Genomic DNA, 19,594 nt, shown 5'->3' with positions numbered 1-19,594 from the left:
AAAGTGGAAGTATTTGAATAGATATTGCCTCCAAGATAAATGGATGGATTTTGGAGCAACAGGAACCACACATTTTACAAATTAGGTGAGGGACTGCTATTTTGAGGTAAATTTTAGTTGAATTTTTGAAACTGGGCCAATGAAAAACATAGCACACATTTACCTATTCCATCCAGCTTGGTTTACAAACCCTTTAATGATGCATCCTGCTCCTAATTACTACCCATGGTTCATTAACTGGATAAATGAAGTAGGTGGTTTAGCAGTAAGCTATTACTAAAATATACCAGGAAAGTTATTAACATCAAATGGAAGTTTAGAGCTTCCAGCTCTACTCACAAGTTCAAAATGCAGACTTACAGTTTATCCGCAAAATCATTAAATCATTCACTGTGTAATGAGTTGCTTTGCATCCCCTTTCCCCTCCCTTCTTCCCACTCATGCCCCATGCATTATCCTAGATTTTGTGCTATGACGATCTATTTCATACAAAATAGGAAGATTCATACTCTCATTAATATGGTCATTATTTACATTTACTGGTCACCAACTGTGAAATTTGAAACTTCTCAGCTAGAACATCATGCGTAAAACTTCAATGATTGACATTCTATGCTACTAAATCAGAGCACCACTATTAGATACAATTTACATCAAATTTGTTATGGTGCTTTGAAGTTTATTAGGAAAAAAGGGCACTGATGGAGTGTTGACTATAGCTAAACAAGAGGGTCCCAAAACTTGCCTGTTTTCCAAAACAGTTCTAACAAATTCACCCACATCTTTTTGTATTAGACTTTAGTTACTAATTTGTGAGCTTGAGGCAATATCTTTATGGAGCTAAAATATTCACAGGAAGCAGTGCTGCAACAAACTATGGGGCTATTGTGCATGTTTTACTGCTTTCTAAAACTCTAGATGCATCTTCTTGGTCTGCAATCAAATCCTTGGTCTATCGAGAGCCTTAGGAACTAGTTTCGGGATACACATTTAGGAACAGTAATGGAAGGAATACGTATGTATGTAGAGGAGTAATTGTTAACATAACAAGGACTGCAATAAAATTGATACAGCTGGGTTCCTCGCATATCTAGTTTTTACCTTGTCTAGGAGAATTGCTTTGATCACACGTTTAAGCAATACATAGTTAAATATCTTACATCACCCTGAATCAGTGATGTTATTTGAACAGGAAGTGAATTCTGCAACTTCAACTGTAAGGTACAAGATTAAATTAAGTAAACTCTTTAAAAATTAAGCTATATTAACATCAATGGTGCATCACGTATATTTACTAAGCTGTGACTCTAGATGTTAACAGTGTAAGAACAAATAAAAATATATTGCACGTTTAGTCTCCTTTATACCAAATAGCAATTTGCCAGTGCAATTTGCTACATTTCTAAAAATAAAATATTACACATAAGGATTTTTTAAATGTTATGTAAAAGCCTCTAAAAATCACTTGCTTGAGAGACACATTTGGCTTATCGCTCATACAAAAAAAAAAGGCAAAACAAAAATTAAATATGCTCTAAAAAGTTAAATAAACTTATATTTTAGCTTCACTTCCCTCAGCTCATCCCCTATTAACTTGCCCCAACAAATTAACTACAATTCTTATGCTTTACCAAATTATCCCTGGAGAATGTTATGCCCAATGTATTTTTACAACTACATAAGCAATAGCAACCAGGAGCCTGTAATTCACATATCATGGTAAATGGAAAGTCAAATTAACACATACACAAATTCTTTAACATTTGAAAAGATCTAAACCAAAACAAAGTTTTCCAAATGAAGCGAAATGTGTGCCAATAGGTCATTATTTGTTTTTACATTTCACAATGTAGAGTTCATTAATGTTCAATTAAAACATACCCTAATCAGAAATTTTGGAAAAAGTACAGCTTCTCTTTTGGCTGTCACAATTAATTTAAATTACTAATAATTTAAACAGCTTCAGCACCAAGACACAAATCACTCCTTTGTAGATACATCAAGTTTAATGGGCTGGTCTGTCAGAAAGCCATGAAATTTTGGTAATTCTGAAAAGATATCCGTATTCTGGAGTGCTTTGTTGAACAGGATCATTAGTTAAACTTAAAAAAAAAAAAGTTGAATAGAAAGTCTCTCTCTCCATAGTTACTATCATTCTAATCTGCTCCAAGTGAAAAGTAATCACTAATAACTGCTCTGTTAAGGTCCAAAGGTTAGGATCTGCTGCACAGCACAAAATAAGGTTACAAAAGCCTAACACACCTGTTTAAAAGGGTACGTCTACACTATGGACCTTACAGTGGCATAACTGTACTGCTGCAGCTGCACCACTGTAAGGTCTCCTGTGTGGCGGATCTATGCTGATGGGAGAGAGCTCTCCCAACAGCACAATTAAACCACCCGCAATGAGAAGCAGTAGGTAAGTTGGTGGGAGAGCATCCCCCACTGATATAGTGCTGTCCACACCAGTGTTTTTGTGGGTGAAACTTATGGTGGTCGGGATGTGTGTTCTTCACACCTCTGACCAACAAAAGTTTTGCTGACAAAAGTGCTAGTGCAGACAAAGCCTAAGGCTGTTAGAATTTATGTAATTTAATAACAGTGTCCAGGTATTATAGGATAGCCCTTTATCCCAGGTCACTGAGTGGGGCTGCTCATCATAGATCAATCTTTACAAATAGTTTAGAGTAATGTAATACAAGTGGGAAACAATATACTTTTAATTAGTCTCTACATCTAAACAAGGTGTGGTATGGTAGGAAGTCGTAACACTGGGTCTTGTGGGAATCTAAAGACTGAGCAACATGCTTATTGCAATGTCTGACTCTAGGCATACAAAACAAGACAGACGTGTGAAGAGCCACATTTTGTATGCGACGACAATGCAATGCTTTAACAGCACTATTGAAAAGATTCCGACTTACCTACCAATTCAATTGCAAAGGTGTTAAACTTGCTTTAGTATTAAGTGATAGACTGAGTTATTTCAATTTAGAATTTTTTCATTTCACATTGGTATCAAAGCTCATCTTTGACATTTTGACACTGGAACGTCTCCATAAACTTATGCTGAAATCATTTTGTAATATTGTCCATTGTAATATTGTAACTTTCAGCTAAATTGTTTTACCAGTGTGGTCATGTCATCATCATCTTCACAGGCTTGCATTGATAATGATTTGACATTGTTCTGATACAGTAAAATTGTAGCTACAGGCATTCCAACATGACACAAAACCCTGGGTTTTTACCCAGATTTCTGGGGAGTGATGATCATCAGGGCAATTTGATAGGTCTGGATTGGATTGCCATTTCTGACTGGTTATTTGAAGTTTTCTGTTCTGTGGAGCTGTTATTTTTGTCAGTGTACTTTTACAGTTACGTCCAGGGTACAAAGACCCCAAGTAGGCACTTCCCTCTTTTTGATGTATATCTAAATCACTCTCTTCCCAATGTATTGGGATCATAGCACTTATTAACACACACACAATGACTGTTATACTTTTGTTTCAACACTGCAGTGTCATGCATTCAAAGCCTATCAAGATCTTGTTACGGGAGCTATTTTTACAAAAAAGATTTTATGAAGGTGACAAGTACCAAGCATATTCAACAAGATTTATAAAATTTTAGTGCCAGCTGGTTCTAAACTTGAAAAACTAAAACAAAGCAGCATTGCCTACTTAAAGGATTCTTGTCTTTCAATGACTCCTTTTCAGTCTAGAACTTGGCAAAGAAAGAAAAAGACACTGTATCCAGAAGTTTCTTTTGTTTGTTTTTTGTTTTTTTAAAAAGAATATCCTACTAAATACTCTGCAAAGGTAAATGAATTCCTCTTTGTACGTGAGCAAGCCTGGAAAAAACCTTGATGCTTACATTAGCCTGAAAGTGATGCTTACATTAGCCTGATGCTTACATTAGGCCTGTTCAGAGTTGCATGAGGAAAGCTGAAGTTGTATACATTCATATGTGCGTCTACATAGGTACATAACAAACATGTAAAACCCTACTATCAACATTACAAAATACATATGAGACAGCAAAACACTGTTTTGAGACCCCTTCACTCGAGATCAGATTCTTCTATGTTTGCTGGGGCTGCATCTGTACCCTCAGTCCCAAAGGTATAAAGGATGAAGTGGGGCCACGGTTCCTTTGCCAATACTAATCCTACAGGAGTAAGTCTCCACATTAGCAGGGAAGGAGGGTGAGCCAGGGGACCAGTGTGGGCAACACATCTCGAAGAATCAGTTACTGTAAGATAAGTAAGTGTTCTTTTTTCTTCAAGTGATTGTCTACACTGATTCCACCGTTGATGACTAACAAGTAGTTGTCTATTTGCTTGGCAGTGGGTATGTGGAGTCCAGCCTAAAGGCCAATGCAGGACAGATCTACTGAAACTAGCAACCAGTTGGGAGTCCTGTACTAGGGAATGAGTAGTAACTGTGGATCAAATTCCATTCTTCTGCTCTATACACCTCAGGTATGGGTGTGTTACGCAAACAGGCACCTAAGGCTGAACCCTTGTGGAATGAGCTCTAATATGGCTGGGGGCTCTTTCCTGGTTAACTTGTAGTAAGTTCTTATACAGTTTGAGACCCACTAGGATAACCACTGAGGATATAGGTTGCCCTTGGCCTGTCAGCAAATGCAACACAAAGTTTAAGGGTGTTCCTAAATTTCTTAATGCTGTCACTATATCAAGCTTCACACAGGGTAGGGAGAGACTTAGGAAAGAATAACAGAACATGAAAACTCATTTACATGAAATTCCAAGACCACCTTGGGCAGAAACTTAGGGTAAGGTCTAAGAGTAACCCTCTCTTTGTGAAATATATATGGAGGACTTGGCATAAGAGCCTGACTCTCCCTTACCCTCCTAGCTTTGCTTCCTTACCCTGGCTACAATTGAGAGGGTAGGGAGGGCGTGCACAACCTATCAGCCTTGGGTTCCAAGGATATGGGGCTCTTGAACTGAGGGAAAGATGCATGAGCCGCTTCAGGAATTTTGTCACTGTAATGTGGGAAGATACAGTGTGGCCATGAATAGGGCGATGATACTGCCAGATGGATTCTTATTAACGGATGGAGTCCAGACTGCTTCAGGGCAATAGTCCAAAACTGACAGTGGTGTTGTGAGGGCAGAAAGCTGGTGCTGAGATGTCCAAATAGAAAACCTTCTCCATTTAGCTCTGCAAATAAGTCTAGTTGAAGGTTTCCTGCTCTGGAGCACAATGTTCTGAACTGCAGCAAAACAGCTTTGATTTATAGGTAAGGCCCTACCGAATTCACTGTCAATTTTCGTTAATTTCACAGTCACAGCATTTTTAAAATCTTGAATTACACAGTTTCAGACATTTAAATCTTAAATTTTACAGTGTTGTAACAAAACGTGTGTATTTAAAAACGGTAAAATATAAACCCCAAAAGGAGGTTCTAAGGCTAGCCTTACACTGCCTTCAGAGGTGGGCGGACAGAGAGCAGCAGCTGCTGGCCGGGTGCCCAGCTCTAAATGCAGAGCTGCTGCCAGCAGCAGCACAGAAGTATGGGTGGCAATACCATGACTCTCCTCTACAATAGTCTTCCGTCCCTCTTTTCGGATCGGGACTCCCAGTTTGAGAAACACTGTGTACCTTTGTATACTTTTTTGCCATTGTATAGAGTAAAAGTATACAAAAGACCAGATTTCACGGTCCATGACACATTTTTCACAGCTGTGACTATGGTAGGGTCCTATTTATGGGATTTATTCAACCAGCATCCAGGCTGTCTCATGCCAGGATGCTGGGTGCAGGTGCAGGAGCTAACCATTGTTCTGGGAGACCTGAATAGAACAGATAAGATGGTTGTGCTGACAGTCACCAAATCTGAATATGAAGAATTGCCTGGACCACGCTGAGGCTACTATGATTATGCATCTTGCATTCTGCCTCCATTTCTTCACAGAACTTGGTATCATGGGGTTTGGTGAAAGGCATATTAATCTCAGGGATCAAGAAATGAAGAAGCCATCTGACAGGGAATTTGGGACTTGGGCCTCCTCTGAAGCAGAAATTCTGACACTTGTTGTGGTTTGTTGCAAACAGATCTACTACTTGCAAAAGACACTGTGCAGAACTGAGTCTTTGATAGACGATTTGTAGTTCTTGGAAAAGTCCCCTGCTAAACTGGTCTGCTAGAGCATTCTGAAGACCCAGAAGGTGCAGAGCTACTGGCAAGATCTGGTGCAGAATGCACCACTCCAAAAGGCATACAGCATCTTGATACGGTAGGGATGATCATGTTGCCGCTTGCGTGGTGACACAGTGCATTGCTGCAGAGGTGTCTACCAGCACTTTGAAGGTAAGACCTCACTGATCTGGAGTCTAACAATGCTTCTGTTAGTGCTATGGTGTCAGAGAGAATTTCTCCCTGTTTATACTGAGACCTAACAAGGTGAAAATTTTCAGGACTGTCTGTACTGATCAATTACCTGTAATGATCTTTCCTGAATTAGACAGTCATCTAGGTAAGAGTATTGCTGGATTCCCCGTCTCCCTGGATAACTTGCCACTACCAAACGGCATGTGATAAAAACTTGGCAAGGTAAAGGGGATGAAGGGCCCAACTCTATTGGCGGTAGGATGTTCCTAGAAGGAATCTGTTACTTCCTGTGAACTGGATAATAGTGATATGAAAACTAGATACCTTGGTGATTGAGAGCTCCGGGAATCAGTCCATAGATCTAATGAAGGAATTTATAAAAGTCAGAAGTAAGTCACCATTCTAAATTTGAAAATCGCAGATGAAGGTGTGGAGATGTCGAAGACTGAGGATGAGCCTTCAAAAGCCTTGTTGTTCTTTTGAGAGTAGGAGGTGGGAATAAAAGCCATTGCCCCTCGTTAGCAGATGAATCAGACTCCCAGAGGCCTTTATAGATGAACCAAAGTCCCATAATGCTTTGCATCTAAATCTTAGTGTGTTTCATCTCATTGCTCTTACCTACTGACACCCAGAAAATGTGTTCAGATGTCCAGAAAATCAAGAAAGGGAATACTTGTTACAGATCCCTTCTGTGATCAATGTCTTTAGCTTATCTATTATGTAAATTAAGAGGCCATGAAGGAAACTCCATGGCTCAATAGGGCATGAGAATGGAATTCTGTCTCTTTCATAGACATGTATGGTATATACAAGGGTAAACTTCTGAACAGTAGTTGGAATAGACCAGGCAGCAGCACTGCTTCCCCAGATCAGTAATGGATTTGCTTTTTTTTAAATCATGCTGATTAAAACCTTTGACTAATAATCTTTGATTAATACGTTGATTGGGCCTGGATTATCGGATATCTCATCAATACTCTAAATTGAACCCTAACACATTGAACTCCAAGGACATCCTTCTACATTGCTCACAGTTGTAAGAGGCAGTTTACATCTTGCTTCTTGTGGGGGTGGGTGGGAAAGGTAAGGGGAGTTTCTTGTGAGAGGGTCCCTAGGAGTGTGTGTATTGGAAAGGACTGAAACTGGATGGGATGCCCTTTATTTACAATATTAAGGACCCTCCAAGTCTGAGGTAATTACAGCACAGATTCTTGAAAATAAGATAGGCAGCTATTGGGGGGCAGGAGGAGGAGAGCTGGGAGAGTGGGGTTAAAAAAATAAAACAGATCCCGTGGTGGTCCAAGCAGGCTCCTGACAATAGCATTGATTCTTCTGCTTATTTGAAGCCCCAGACTGTGGAGCAGCTGAGGAGCGAGCAGGGGGTTGCCTCCACTTTCATTTCTGCCTCTTCCTTGGAGGCTGTGAGGATCCTAGTGATAATCGTGTCAAAGAACAATGCCTGAAGCATGGCTTGTCTTGGCTGCTTTCTTTTTGGAGCTGAGACAGAATCCCAAGGAGCACAAAGCTGCCCTGAAATCTTTCAGAATATGGAGTGCCGCATCAGTGCCACTGTTAAAGAGATTGTTGCCCTCAAATGAAGAGGTCCTTGACTGTTGTCTAGACCCCCCTGGCAGGTCCCAGATGACTTGAGCCCTGACAATCTCTTCACAGCAGTTGCAGTGGCTTTTGTTCAGATGAGTGACAGACACAACCAGCACAGTCTGCAGAGATGTTCTAGCAGTTAGGTGGCCCTCAGTCGTAACAGATTTCGGTTGGTGCTCACTGGGTAATTTATGCACCACATTGGATAGTTTGTACCAATTCAAAAATATATATTTTGAGGGTATCACATGGCAGTCTGCTACCCTCCTTTGTAGGTTCACAGACAAATACACCCTTTGACCAAAAAATCCTAGCTTTTTGGGGTCTGCCTCACGAGCTGTAGACTCGTTCTTTTATCCTCTCCTGTAAGCTTCTACCTCCAGAGAGCCAGATATAGGATATTTGGTAAAAAGTATTCAAACCCCTTAGCAGGAATCCAACATCTTCTTTCTGCTTTTTTGGAGGTAGCAGCTTCCATCTCTGCTGTGGGCCAAACTGATTTGGTGGGTTCCAACAGATTGAATGGCATGGCCAATCTCTCTGGAGTTGCACATCAGAGAACAAAGAATTTATGCTCGTTCTCTTGTATAATCTCCAAAGAGATATCGAAGGTGTCAGCCGTACTTTTTATGAAGTCCTAGATATCTCTGAATTCATTTGTCAAGAGCAATGAAAGTGGGTTCCCTACTTCATCTGCGAAGGAAGACATTGGAACCAGAATTTGATGATTCTGCTCAGGAGATTGCTCTTCTTTGCCACGCTCCTCCTGACTCTGCAGCAGCCATGGATGGAGTTGCCTATGGAGGTTACATTTGCTTCTTCAGTGAAATGACCTGTCTCTAAATACAGTGGAAGACACTAGCTTTCTATAGTAGGGTTCAACGCCCCAGAAAGCAGGGGGATAGTGGCACAGTGAGAGGATGCTAGGTGGAGTGCTCTTCCTAGATCCCCATACTGATTGTTTTCTGGATTCTCTCCCTGATTCCCGTTGAGCTACTTGGGAGGAGATGAAAGACAGGTAAGGGATACTTCCTTGCTATGTTCATGGAAGGGGGAGAAGGAGCATATCTCCTCTAAGGAAGGGGCAGTCCTGTCAGGAGTGCCCTGCCTATGAACCAGGGGGTTAGAATACAGAACACTTCCCTGGCCAGGTGTGGAAGCTCTACGGTAGGCAGGTTTATAATAACCTCCCCAAATCTCTCTGAAACTCCAGAACTGAGCCGACCAACACATCACTTGGCAACTTATATTGCTTCAGTGCCAAAGAAGTTGATACTAATGTCTCAGGTCCCAAAGAGATAGTCTGTACTGATGTAATGGGTACAGTCATCATCAAGAATGTGGTAGTCAACGAGGACATGCTGGGTACTGAAGCCTGTGCTGAGGGGCCAGTACTGGAGGCAGTGCAGTCCTTAGATTTAAACAGTATCACATGAGCTGCCACAGATTTCAGTACTGACCTATTGGCAAAGGTATTCTCTTACTTATGACTCCTGACTGAGCCTGGGGCCAAGTCATGACGACTCATGTGCCTCCTGCCAGGTGCTGAGAAAGGCAACCTGTACCTTGCCTCATCACTTGCCACTACCGGATGTCATTGCTGATGTAGTGGGGGATGAATAAGAGCTAAGACAGGAAGTGGCCTGGGAGTTCAGAATGGAGTCATGGCTCACCAGGACACTGACCAATCCACAGATTGAGGCTTCTCCCAAGATTTCTCAGTCTGAGAACATCTGCACTGACTTCTCCACAAAGAGAAGTTTCATTCTCACCTCCCTCACTCTCTGGATACACCTGGAGAAGAAATGATACATGGAACAATGTTCCAGAATGTGTCCTTCCCCAAGGCATATTAGGCACCAAGAATGTCCATTGTTGACTGGCCCAGCAGAGTTAGATGGGGGACATGTCTAACAGACATGTCTAACGCCCTAGTGATTTAGCCTCTGCCATTGTCATAGTACCTCCATATGGGGCACAGGAGGCTGTCCTCAACAAAATGAAATGTGAGTGACTGAAAGGGGATCAAATTCAGGGTTTTATATACATGTCAACAAGCAAAGGAAACTTAACACTAACACTCTCCTAAATCTAAGGTGAACTGCAGAGGGAGCAATGACGCCAGGAGTTCCACTTCACAGCCACAGGCAGTAAAGAAGAGGCTGAGAGGTTGCTGGGCTGGCTCTTCCCTTTATGCTCTCAGATGAGTGAGTTGAGAGGGCATGGCATCAGGGCACCTAGGGTGCAAGCATGCCCCAAGGGACACAGCTAGTCAAAAGAATCCGATGAACTGCATAGGCCGCATGAGCACGAAGAGTGGAATCTGCGTGGAAAATCACCCAAAGAACTCTAAGTTACTAAAAGGGTTTGGGGACTTTTTCACAGTGTGGACCACATCTCAAGTGTCTCATGGACACCGCCTCTCCCATTTGCAATCACGCAACTTTCCTGTGTTGACTGAAGTATTTGCTTATGTGGTAATATAACAGGAATGCAGTTCTGTATTTTTAACTGACTGTAATGGGCTTTTTTAACCGAAGTTAGTTACGCAGTTTTCTTGTCTCCCTTTCCAGTCTATTCTGTTTTTCTCTCTTGGACGCCCTGCTGGCCCTTCATATCATCTTGGCACACACTGCCCAACTGCTTAGTTTCATTCTCTATCTCCTGAGTGTGTTGCTCTACCACCTGCTCCTCTATTTTCCATTGCTTACCTAGACATGACACCTTGTTTCCTTATTCCCTTCTGCTCTACTTCTCTATCCCAGTACCAGCTCCTGATACTCTTACTTGCAGTTTGTCCTGCTGGTGGCCCTAGTCAGAGGACAGCTCATACGTCTTCTTCTGCTGAGGTAGCTGCAGACCCTCCTCCCAATTGGCTCCTCACCTTTGTTCCCAGCTATTTTACAGGCATCCAGGCTCCTCTTTGAAATGAAGACTAAAACCACCTGTAGAAGTAGCTGGAAACAGAGGGAGTCGGCGCCCTATGACTTAACACAACCACAGACCATCAACAAGCGTTTTGTGGACCAGTTAGAGATTCATTTAGTAGATTCACTCTAAAATTGTGATTAGAAACTATCTTGCAAATACTTAAATGAAATCTTTCAGAACATTATCAAATGTAAAGATTATGTTTTTACTGAAAGTTTTCCAGTTCTCTTATCTATATTATACACGTTGATTTTCTTTCTGACGTGTATAGAAAAAGGTGCAGAGGCAAATTAAATACTAGCCCAAATAGAATAGTAAAGCATACTTTCCACTTCCAAACCCACCTTGAGTGCCTGACAGTTCTATAGGCAGTGGGAAGTGAATGCTTTGCTTTTGAATGTGATCTAGACCTGGACTTAGATGATGAATGATATTTGGAAGGAGACCGAGATCTTGTCCGAGATCTTTTCTTGTGTTTCTTTTTTTTCTTTTCCTTTTCTTCATCTCTGGGAGGATCTTTGCTTTGGCTTGAAGGCCTTTCTGATGATTTAACTTCCACGGTGGGCAAAGTTCTGACTCCAGACAACAAAGGATATGGCATGTTACTGACAGCCTGAAATAAGAAATAAATCAACTATTAACATGGCTTTCAGTTTTCAGCAAAGATTATGCAGATTTTCAATGTGAGGAAATCTATCAGATCTCACACATATGCATGTTAGAAACAGACTGGCCTAGTACACTGAGCAATGAGCTAGGAGCCACACATTCAGGTCTAATTCTGGGACTGCCACTTACTTGCAGTGTAGCCTTGATAAAGTCACTTAGCATCTCTGTGTAATAGTTTTGCTATATGTACTTAACTGACCTTTGAGGGAAGGAATAGTGGAGGAGTCTATCAGCAGTCATATTAAAAATTAGCACTCATTTATTTTACTAAGTATTTCTTTTGAGTTATGAAAATATAAACTGAGGCATCTATCAAAAGCCCTAGGTACCCCAACACAAATCAGAACAAAATAATTAACTGCTAACTCCACAAGAGCTACCAAAACATAACCCCCTGTCAACACTTTACATTTTCAAATGCTGCAGAAATGTTATATAAAACAGAGTCTGGAGAGGTAAGGCTGAAATCTTTTAAAATGTATGCATGTTTCTGCCAGAGCTTAACATAGGTCGACATTGCCCCCCATACGCTCATGCAAACAGGTTTGTGCGTGCCTAATCTGCGCACAATTTTGAGATTACAGCCTTGGTTTTAAAAGATTAATGATGGTTCTGAAGAATCTAGTAGTATCAGATAGACAGGGTTTCCTCAGTTTATGCCCTCAATTTGAAAGGATAAACTGGACACATTTACTCCAAAAAAGTAATATCTGTATACATTCAATATTCAGTTTTAATCTAACAAGGCAACCTTTCACCCAACACGGCTAGTTTGACTGCAATGTTCACAGAAGTTGTAAAATGAAGAAAAAATACCATTACAAATCACTTCTCTAGTTGTAAAGTAAACATTTTGTATAAAAAGGGTCGTGAGCCCATAAAACTACTTTTACCCTATAGTTCAAAAGGGTCATTGCTAAATTCATGCTAAATGAATAATTTAGACTGCAGTCAATTAAACACTGCACACCCCAAGATAATTTCAATTTATTATTTTTTGCCTCAGAGAACCCTGCTGAAATGGATTGCTGAGAGCAAATCAAGTTAGCCACTGCAGGTTTGCTCCTTATTTCAAATTCTGTCACTCCTCAAACTGCTGTTTTTCAAGGCACCTGGAGAAATCAGATTCATCCCGCCATAATTTCCACTCTGCTTGGTCTGACGCTTCCACCATTTGATCCTGGGATACTTGCTGTGACTTGAACAGCAACTAATATATTAAAACTTAGAATAAGCAAATCAGAAATTGGTGATCTTTCTTGCTCTCCCCCTTTCTCTACTGTGATTAAGTCAAGTCAACACTTCAATATATTTGGATAATTGGAAGCTCTGTTTCATGTCAAATATTATGCCAAAGTCATGTTTCTTCTATGAGCTTTAATTGACGATAGCTATTTTACAATTATATTTACAAAAACATGGCAATAAAGCTGTACTGTGGTAATATGCTTCAAAGACCATAAAGACAACAGCATCAACACCTGACTTAAATGAGACTGCCCCTCTAATTTCAGGATGATTAGTTTACTAGAAACCCATCTCAAATAAAGCTAACCGTAGAGCTTTATCATCTCTGATCTTTAAGGTTCCCACACAGACTACTATGGCCTATTTTTGTTCTCTGGAAATGTTTCATACATCAACAAGTGCAGTTCCCCAGTTTTCTTTTTGAACATAAACAATTATGTAAGAGATTCGCCTGGCTTCTCTCCCTCCTACTATGTCACCTTTCTTCATTTCAGCTTCCCAAGGCTTATGTCTAAGCTCTCCAAAGCATCAAATCAATAAGCAACTGTGCTCTATGCCTTTCCAAAAGGAGGGATGAGAAAAACTTTAGGAAACTAACAGAAGCTGAAAAAAGTGAAGAAAATCTGAGAAAAAGAGCAACCACTGAAAATAACTTAATAGCCCCTTAATAATGGGTACAATACAACTGTACAACTCCCAATTATCAAAAAAAGGCTCATGTAAACTAAAAATATATACACAGCTCAGTTAAACATTTAAACACTTAAGCTATCTGCTTCATCTTGATGCTATCAGGCACATAACACTGTTATGCAATTTTTTACTAGCTTCATGCAAGAGTCATTTCTGTGTTTATGCGAAAGCTCCCCAGTCTGAGAATAATGGGCTGCTCCTCGCTCTCCTTGATGTTTTTAGAATACATTATAATTTCCAATATTGTAATATATTTCACAAAGACATCTTCAGAATGTTGTATCATAATTTTAAATAGGATCTGAGTGAGAAAGCAGATGCCAAAAGGATGAAGCAACCAAGATTGTAACTGTAATTAAACAGGATGTGAATGAAGGTATTAGTATTAAGTACTATGTCATTATTCCAAATGGCCCTATCACTAGTATGGCTTAAATTAATTTACCTTGCTACAGTACTCATGGCAAAGCCTTCTGACTCTTTTCCCTGGTTGATGACACTTCCCCTCTTGGCATTTCTGAAATAAAGAATTCCAAGTTTTTGGCTGACAATCCAGGAGGGCAATTGTTTCCCTCACGTGACTAGGAAAACAACTTACTTACGATGACCATGGCTGCCTCAGGTCTGGGTGCCATGTTCTGGTGGTTTGCATGAGGTAGATATCCACAGACTAATCAATTAACACCAACAATTCATTTTACAGAATGAAAATAGAGTAGCTGTCCGGTGGCTTATCAAAGTAGTGACATGAGGGCAAAAAAGCTGTGAACCAAACACTACCCAGAGCAAGAGAATTCTGAGACGTAATTTAAATTTAGCTATTGAAAAAGGCAATGTCTCCTGGGAACAAAATGTACATACAAACCTAAACATTATAAACCAGACAAGCCAAATCACGTTAAGTGGCTCTTCATGTTAAAAAAAAAAAAAAAAAAAAGCAAATGACATGCATCAGGTAAATCCTTAAAAGTACTTTTCAGGTGAATGAATTAGTTTTCAAACAATGTTAATGTAGCACTCCCTTTGCTGAAATTCTACAGATTTAAGTTTGACAGTCCCTGTGAGTTTTATACATTTGCGATAGTGGGGAAATCCTGTCGGAAGTTAGAGCATTCACAACTCAAACACTGTTTGAAGTATAGGTGGGAGAAACAGCTGCTAATGAAATTTGCCACCAGAACTTAAACTTGGCTTTTATTGTATCAAGAGGAGTATGACTATGCTATTTAATGCAGTTCCCTTGTAGACAAGAACTGCTGAATTTTTAAGGCTAATTTCTTTAGCCATTTTTCAGAAGGCAGAACAGAGAGAACAGCAGCCTTTAATGTCTTTCATATATATGTGCTTATGCACACTATAGACCTGAATCTCCAGAACTGTTATTGCTGTTTATACATCAGTTACACTAGTATAATACTGGTGTAGTAAAAGGAAATTCAGGCCCTATATTATATAATTAAAGCTAGGATATTATTTCATTTAATACGTGCACACTCAGTAGAAAGCTTGCTGGTCAGAAACATTTATGACAAATTATGTTTTCAAATGTATTATTTAAGCAACCCTGAAAAATTAGAGAATTTTAAAGAATCACCTTTCCAACCACCACAGCTAAAGTTATACACAGAAATCCCAAATCATAATGTATATGAACCTACAAAGCAAAAGTAAGCTCTGCATAATACCATAACACCACACCATTCAACAATGTAACGAACAGCCTGTTATTCTTTAACAGAGATAACTGAGATTAAATTTACATTTGCAGAAAATATTTAACATAAAACAAGTTGAAACTGTGATACCCAAACATAACACCTAGCACGGCCCTGGTAATCTGTTAGAGATTGAGGGGTGTATCTAATTTACATATTGATTCTCATTCACCACAAATGATGCACACAACCATGATATATACTCGATTTGTCTTTCATCGTAATAGATTAACTCAAGCAATCAATTTTTGTTCATCAACAATAAACCCACAATTTATCAACTTTGTTCTTATTTTGCTGTTGTAGAGACAGGATTAACACGTGCTACATTTCAAGGCAACACAGGTCATAATTTGGGTATTTAAAAAAAAAATCCAGAGAAAATAGGACCAATTAGCTGGCCTCTCATTACCCTGTAGGTGATATTCTACACAGTAGATGAGTAGGATTATACAACTAGGCAACTTGACATGCCTTTGCCTTAAACTATGCACACATTTTGAAACAAACAAGCACCACAGTTGGAACAGAAAAATCAAATACACTTATTAACGACAGTATCTAAACATGCAACTCATGAAGAAATGCTGTCATAAGCATCAAATGTTTTCCATTAGTGCAACTCTTACATCTCTGGATCACCTAATTTTTTCATGCAGCTACCACAATTCAGAGGTGTAAACACAACACTGCTCTAAAAATCTATGTAATAATCAAGATTTTAGCTGTTAGAGGCAGGTAGGAAAATGAACATATTACTTATTGCACACCTGGGGCCTGCACAGTATGTCATATGCAGGATTAATGGTCTGAAGTCTTAACCTTTCATTGGAAGTGTAAATGAAATGGCTATAATTCAAAATAATCCAGAAAATACATCAAACTGCTATACAGAGATTCAAATGTGGTTGTGGGTTGAGGTTATTAAAACGGAGATAGTCACTATTCATAACATTATATTGGCACATTCCATGGTTACAATATTCTGGTCCAGGCCATTAACAATACAAAATTTAGAATTATAAATTGTACGTCTTGTACATAAAGATGTATCAATTGAGTTTAACCATCCTGTTTATTTCATTAAAGATCTATAGTGGTAGTTGTAGTAAATTTCCCCTCTAGTAAATATTTTTAGAGACCACTTTAAAGTATTCCTAAATTCAATGATTATATGATATGACCATCACTATGCAGCTGACAACTTACAACAGGTTTCACTGCACAGTACACTATGCACTGTCTAAATTTAGATCTTTATGGGGTGGAGATGAGTATCTTCAGGTTCAACAGAGTTATCTTGTTGCAAGTGTATTTTATAGGTTTTTTTTAAAAAACGAGAACCTTTTGTTGTCAACAAATTCCATAATATGGCATTATCTGGTTTCATCTCCATCCAATAAACAAAAGTAAAACAGCTCAAGAAAACTATCATGGTGGGTTTTCTGGGGGGAAACTTTATCAAGGTAAAGTTCTGTGTATTTTGTACATGTAATTGTATGTGTTTGTATTTTAACATCCTCTAGCAAAATTAGTGAGATTTCACTGAAGCGCTGTTTTAACAATATGTAAAGACAAAAAATATTACTGATGAATGAGTGCTTTACTGATTTAGTTGGGGATTGGTCCTGCTTTGAGCAGGGGGTTGGACCAGATGACCTCCTGAGGTCCCTTCCAACCCTGAGATTCTATCGTCCTATGATTCTATGCTTCTGTTTTTTAAAGTATCATTTATCTAATTTAATGTTTCCTTGCCACTGAATTGCTGTATAAATACAAGCCAATAGTCAATTAATAGCCAAACATGGGGGAAAAAATCTGAAATCCATGAAAGCAAAATCTGAAAGACATTCTAGCACAAAAAAATCCAAAACAAATAAAACCCCCAGAAAACAGCAGCTTGCGAAAGAGCATGCACTTGACTTCAGTACTGACAGTTCAGCAAAAAACTGTCAAGCAATTTGCCATAGGGCCTCAAATTACAGCCATTTCTTACCGTGAGAATAAACATGTGGGATATTCTCACAAGGACAGACTATGAGACAAATTAACTTTGAAAAATACTGGTCATAAGTATATGACTACAATTGGAATGACATATTGGGAACCACAAAGGGCAGAATGTGCCAAAAATAGAACCGGAAACAAAGCAGCCAAGTTACAGGATTTATGAAAGGAACAGAAAGATTGACCCTCATTTTGAACAGTAGCTTCTAATGTTTTACAGCTAAATTCCAAAAAGGGCTAGGATCAAATCAATAAGTCCCCATGGGAGCCTCATCTAGCAGACTAGATGAGAGCCCTTAGTAAAAACAGTCAAATGTTTTCCCAAAGTGCAGATAAACAGGGCTATAAGAAAGTTGTGGTTTTGATACGGTCACATCAAAACCACAACTCTGCCCCACATCTAGCCCTATTCCCCACCACTAGAGTCCCCAGAAAGGAGTTGCGATCACAGCCCAAAACGGGCAGCGGCACATGGACCGGGCATCAGGTTCTCCCTCCACCGTGCCTCCCCTGCGCCTCTGCTCCCTAATGGCGGCTCATTTCAGCACAGTCATCCCTTTGATGCTACTGCCAGTGGCAGGGACCAGAGTCTCCACAGTTGGCTTTGTGTGCCTCTGCTCCTCCCCAATAAGGAGAACCACCTGACTTGAAATAGCATCTCACCTCCTGTGCCAGGTCAGAATGTCACTCACTCAAATTTGGCCCGGCCTCCCCTCCGTCATGTGGTTACCACAACAAAACTGCAGTGTGAGACTTTGACAGCCTATAGATGATGGAATCACAGAGGAGACATGCCATTGCAGAAGGAACAGAGAAATGATTTGGCACTGAAGAGAAAGCTACCAAAAAACTTAACATCTGGGTACATTGTGAAGTTTTTGAACTATTACTAGGGCCAAAAGACCACACAACTCAAAATGTTAATTAGTAGATTTTATTTAGATTTTTTTCCCCAAAGAAACCTGTCACTTAGTAAGTAAATATATTTTATGCTATTTATTTATTTATTTTAAAAGAATGGCTGAGGATTAAGGCCCTGATACTGCTTGCATGGCAAAACTTTAATTGATTTCCACGGTGCAGAATCAGGGCTTAAATAAGAATATTTTGAAAAATGCATTAGTTACATGGTGAAATGGAAGATCCTGAAAAGACTCACATTTTACCTAAGGCCACTGATCTCATAATATCCATTAAGAAATTAAAGTTCATTCCACAATCAAAGCAGGTGACAACATACTAATTTATGTTTTTAAAATTATCCATTTAATAAAAAACAAATAAATAGAAGCATACAAAAATCCATGCAACCCCCATCTGTGTATAACTTAATTGTCATACTTCTGACTATATTAGTACATATGAAAAATGTGTGCATGTCATTGATTTAGATATCCTGCTTAGGCTTGGCAAATTTTGAATAGCTTCCTACTTTTAGACTCTGAATTATGAATTTTCATTTCAATTGTTAACATGTTACCCTCCGTAGGAGTTAAGAATACTGTTATACACAGCACAAAAATAAGGGCAAACATCTAAAAGAAAAGAACAAAGAACAGATCTTCAAGTCTAAAACAATGAAAGGCCAAAAAGAGAGATTGCTTCATGCTATAGAACTGTCATATCCAAAGAGGCAGAAACAGACAACATTTGGAACAATCCATTGAAACAGATTACGTTCAAGTTAGATGTTTGACTGCGTTTCACAACATTATGATTGTGTTTCCTTCCCTGTTTCTTTTAGGTATTTAGAAAGTGCTATTGTTTACAATTTGGGTAATTCTAATAGCCCCTCTTCTGCGGTTCATGCTACTTTATCACCCAAATTTTTGACATTTTATAATACCGGGAAGACTGGTAAGGGAATCCTTACTAGCTATATGAATATCTGGTAAATCATGACTTGTTCACAGAAACCTAAACTGGACCACTAATGCAAAACTGGCTGTCGCCATTCTGAAGTAAACTGCAGCCTGCCCTGACACTGGCTTTCTCCACTGCCTGATCTAGCTCAAGGAGCCTCCTCCATGCTGCCAAAGCATCTTCAAAATCTCTCCTTTCCTCCCCACTGCTTTCCTCTTCCCCAAATATGCCTATGGCAATTTTACTGATTGCTCCTTGCCATCCCAAAGAGATTTCAGTTAGTGTACCAGTAGTGAAACTTGATCTGGACTGCAATAAGGGAAGATGAATGTGTCTAGTTAAGTCTCATCACCATTCTTGGTCAGTAGAGGCTATCAATACTTACACACACGTTTAGAGTTCAACCAATACAAATAGCCAGAATTAGGTATTTAATCTATTTCCTGAGGCAAATAAACAAAAAAGAATGAAGCTGCGGTTCTTAAAATAGGTATCATGAGAAC

The 19,594-nt window shown here is 39.5% G+C and overlaps 1 protein-coding gene across 7 annotated transcripts in view; it reads right to left on the bottom strand.

Moving 5' to 3' along the window:
* LOC120386366 (splicing factor SWAP) overlaps positions 1-19,594 on the bottom strand; it is a 99,533-nt gene that overhangs the window by 10,339 nt on the left and 69,600 nt on the right. For 5 of the 7 annotated variants that reach the window (XM_039505620.1, XM_039505617.1, XM_039505615.1 and 2 more), the window contains exons 14-15: positions 13,952-14,023; positions 11,241-11,509 (exon numbers count right to left, since the gene is read on the bottom strand). In XM_039505620.1, coding sequence (XP_039361554.1) covers positions 11,241-11,509; positions 13,952-14,023 — 341 coding nt within the window. The remainder of the gene's footprint in view (positions 1-11,240; positions 11,510-13,951; positions 14,024-19,594) is intronic. The other 2 variants (XM_039505618.1, XM_039505616.1) reach the window with 1 other exon arrangement.

The sequence above is a fragment of the Mauremys reevesii genome, linkage group 18 (assembly GCF_016161935.1).
Source record: "Mauremys reevesii isolate NIE-2019 linkage group 18, ASM1616193v1, whole genome shotgun sequence".
Taxonomy (NCBI): Eukaryota; Metazoa; Chordata; order Testudines; family Geoemydidae; genus Mauremys; species Mauremys reevesii.
The sequence above is the reverse complement of the archived record's forward strand: the minus strand, read 5'-3'. Positions and strand labels throughout refer to the sequence as shown.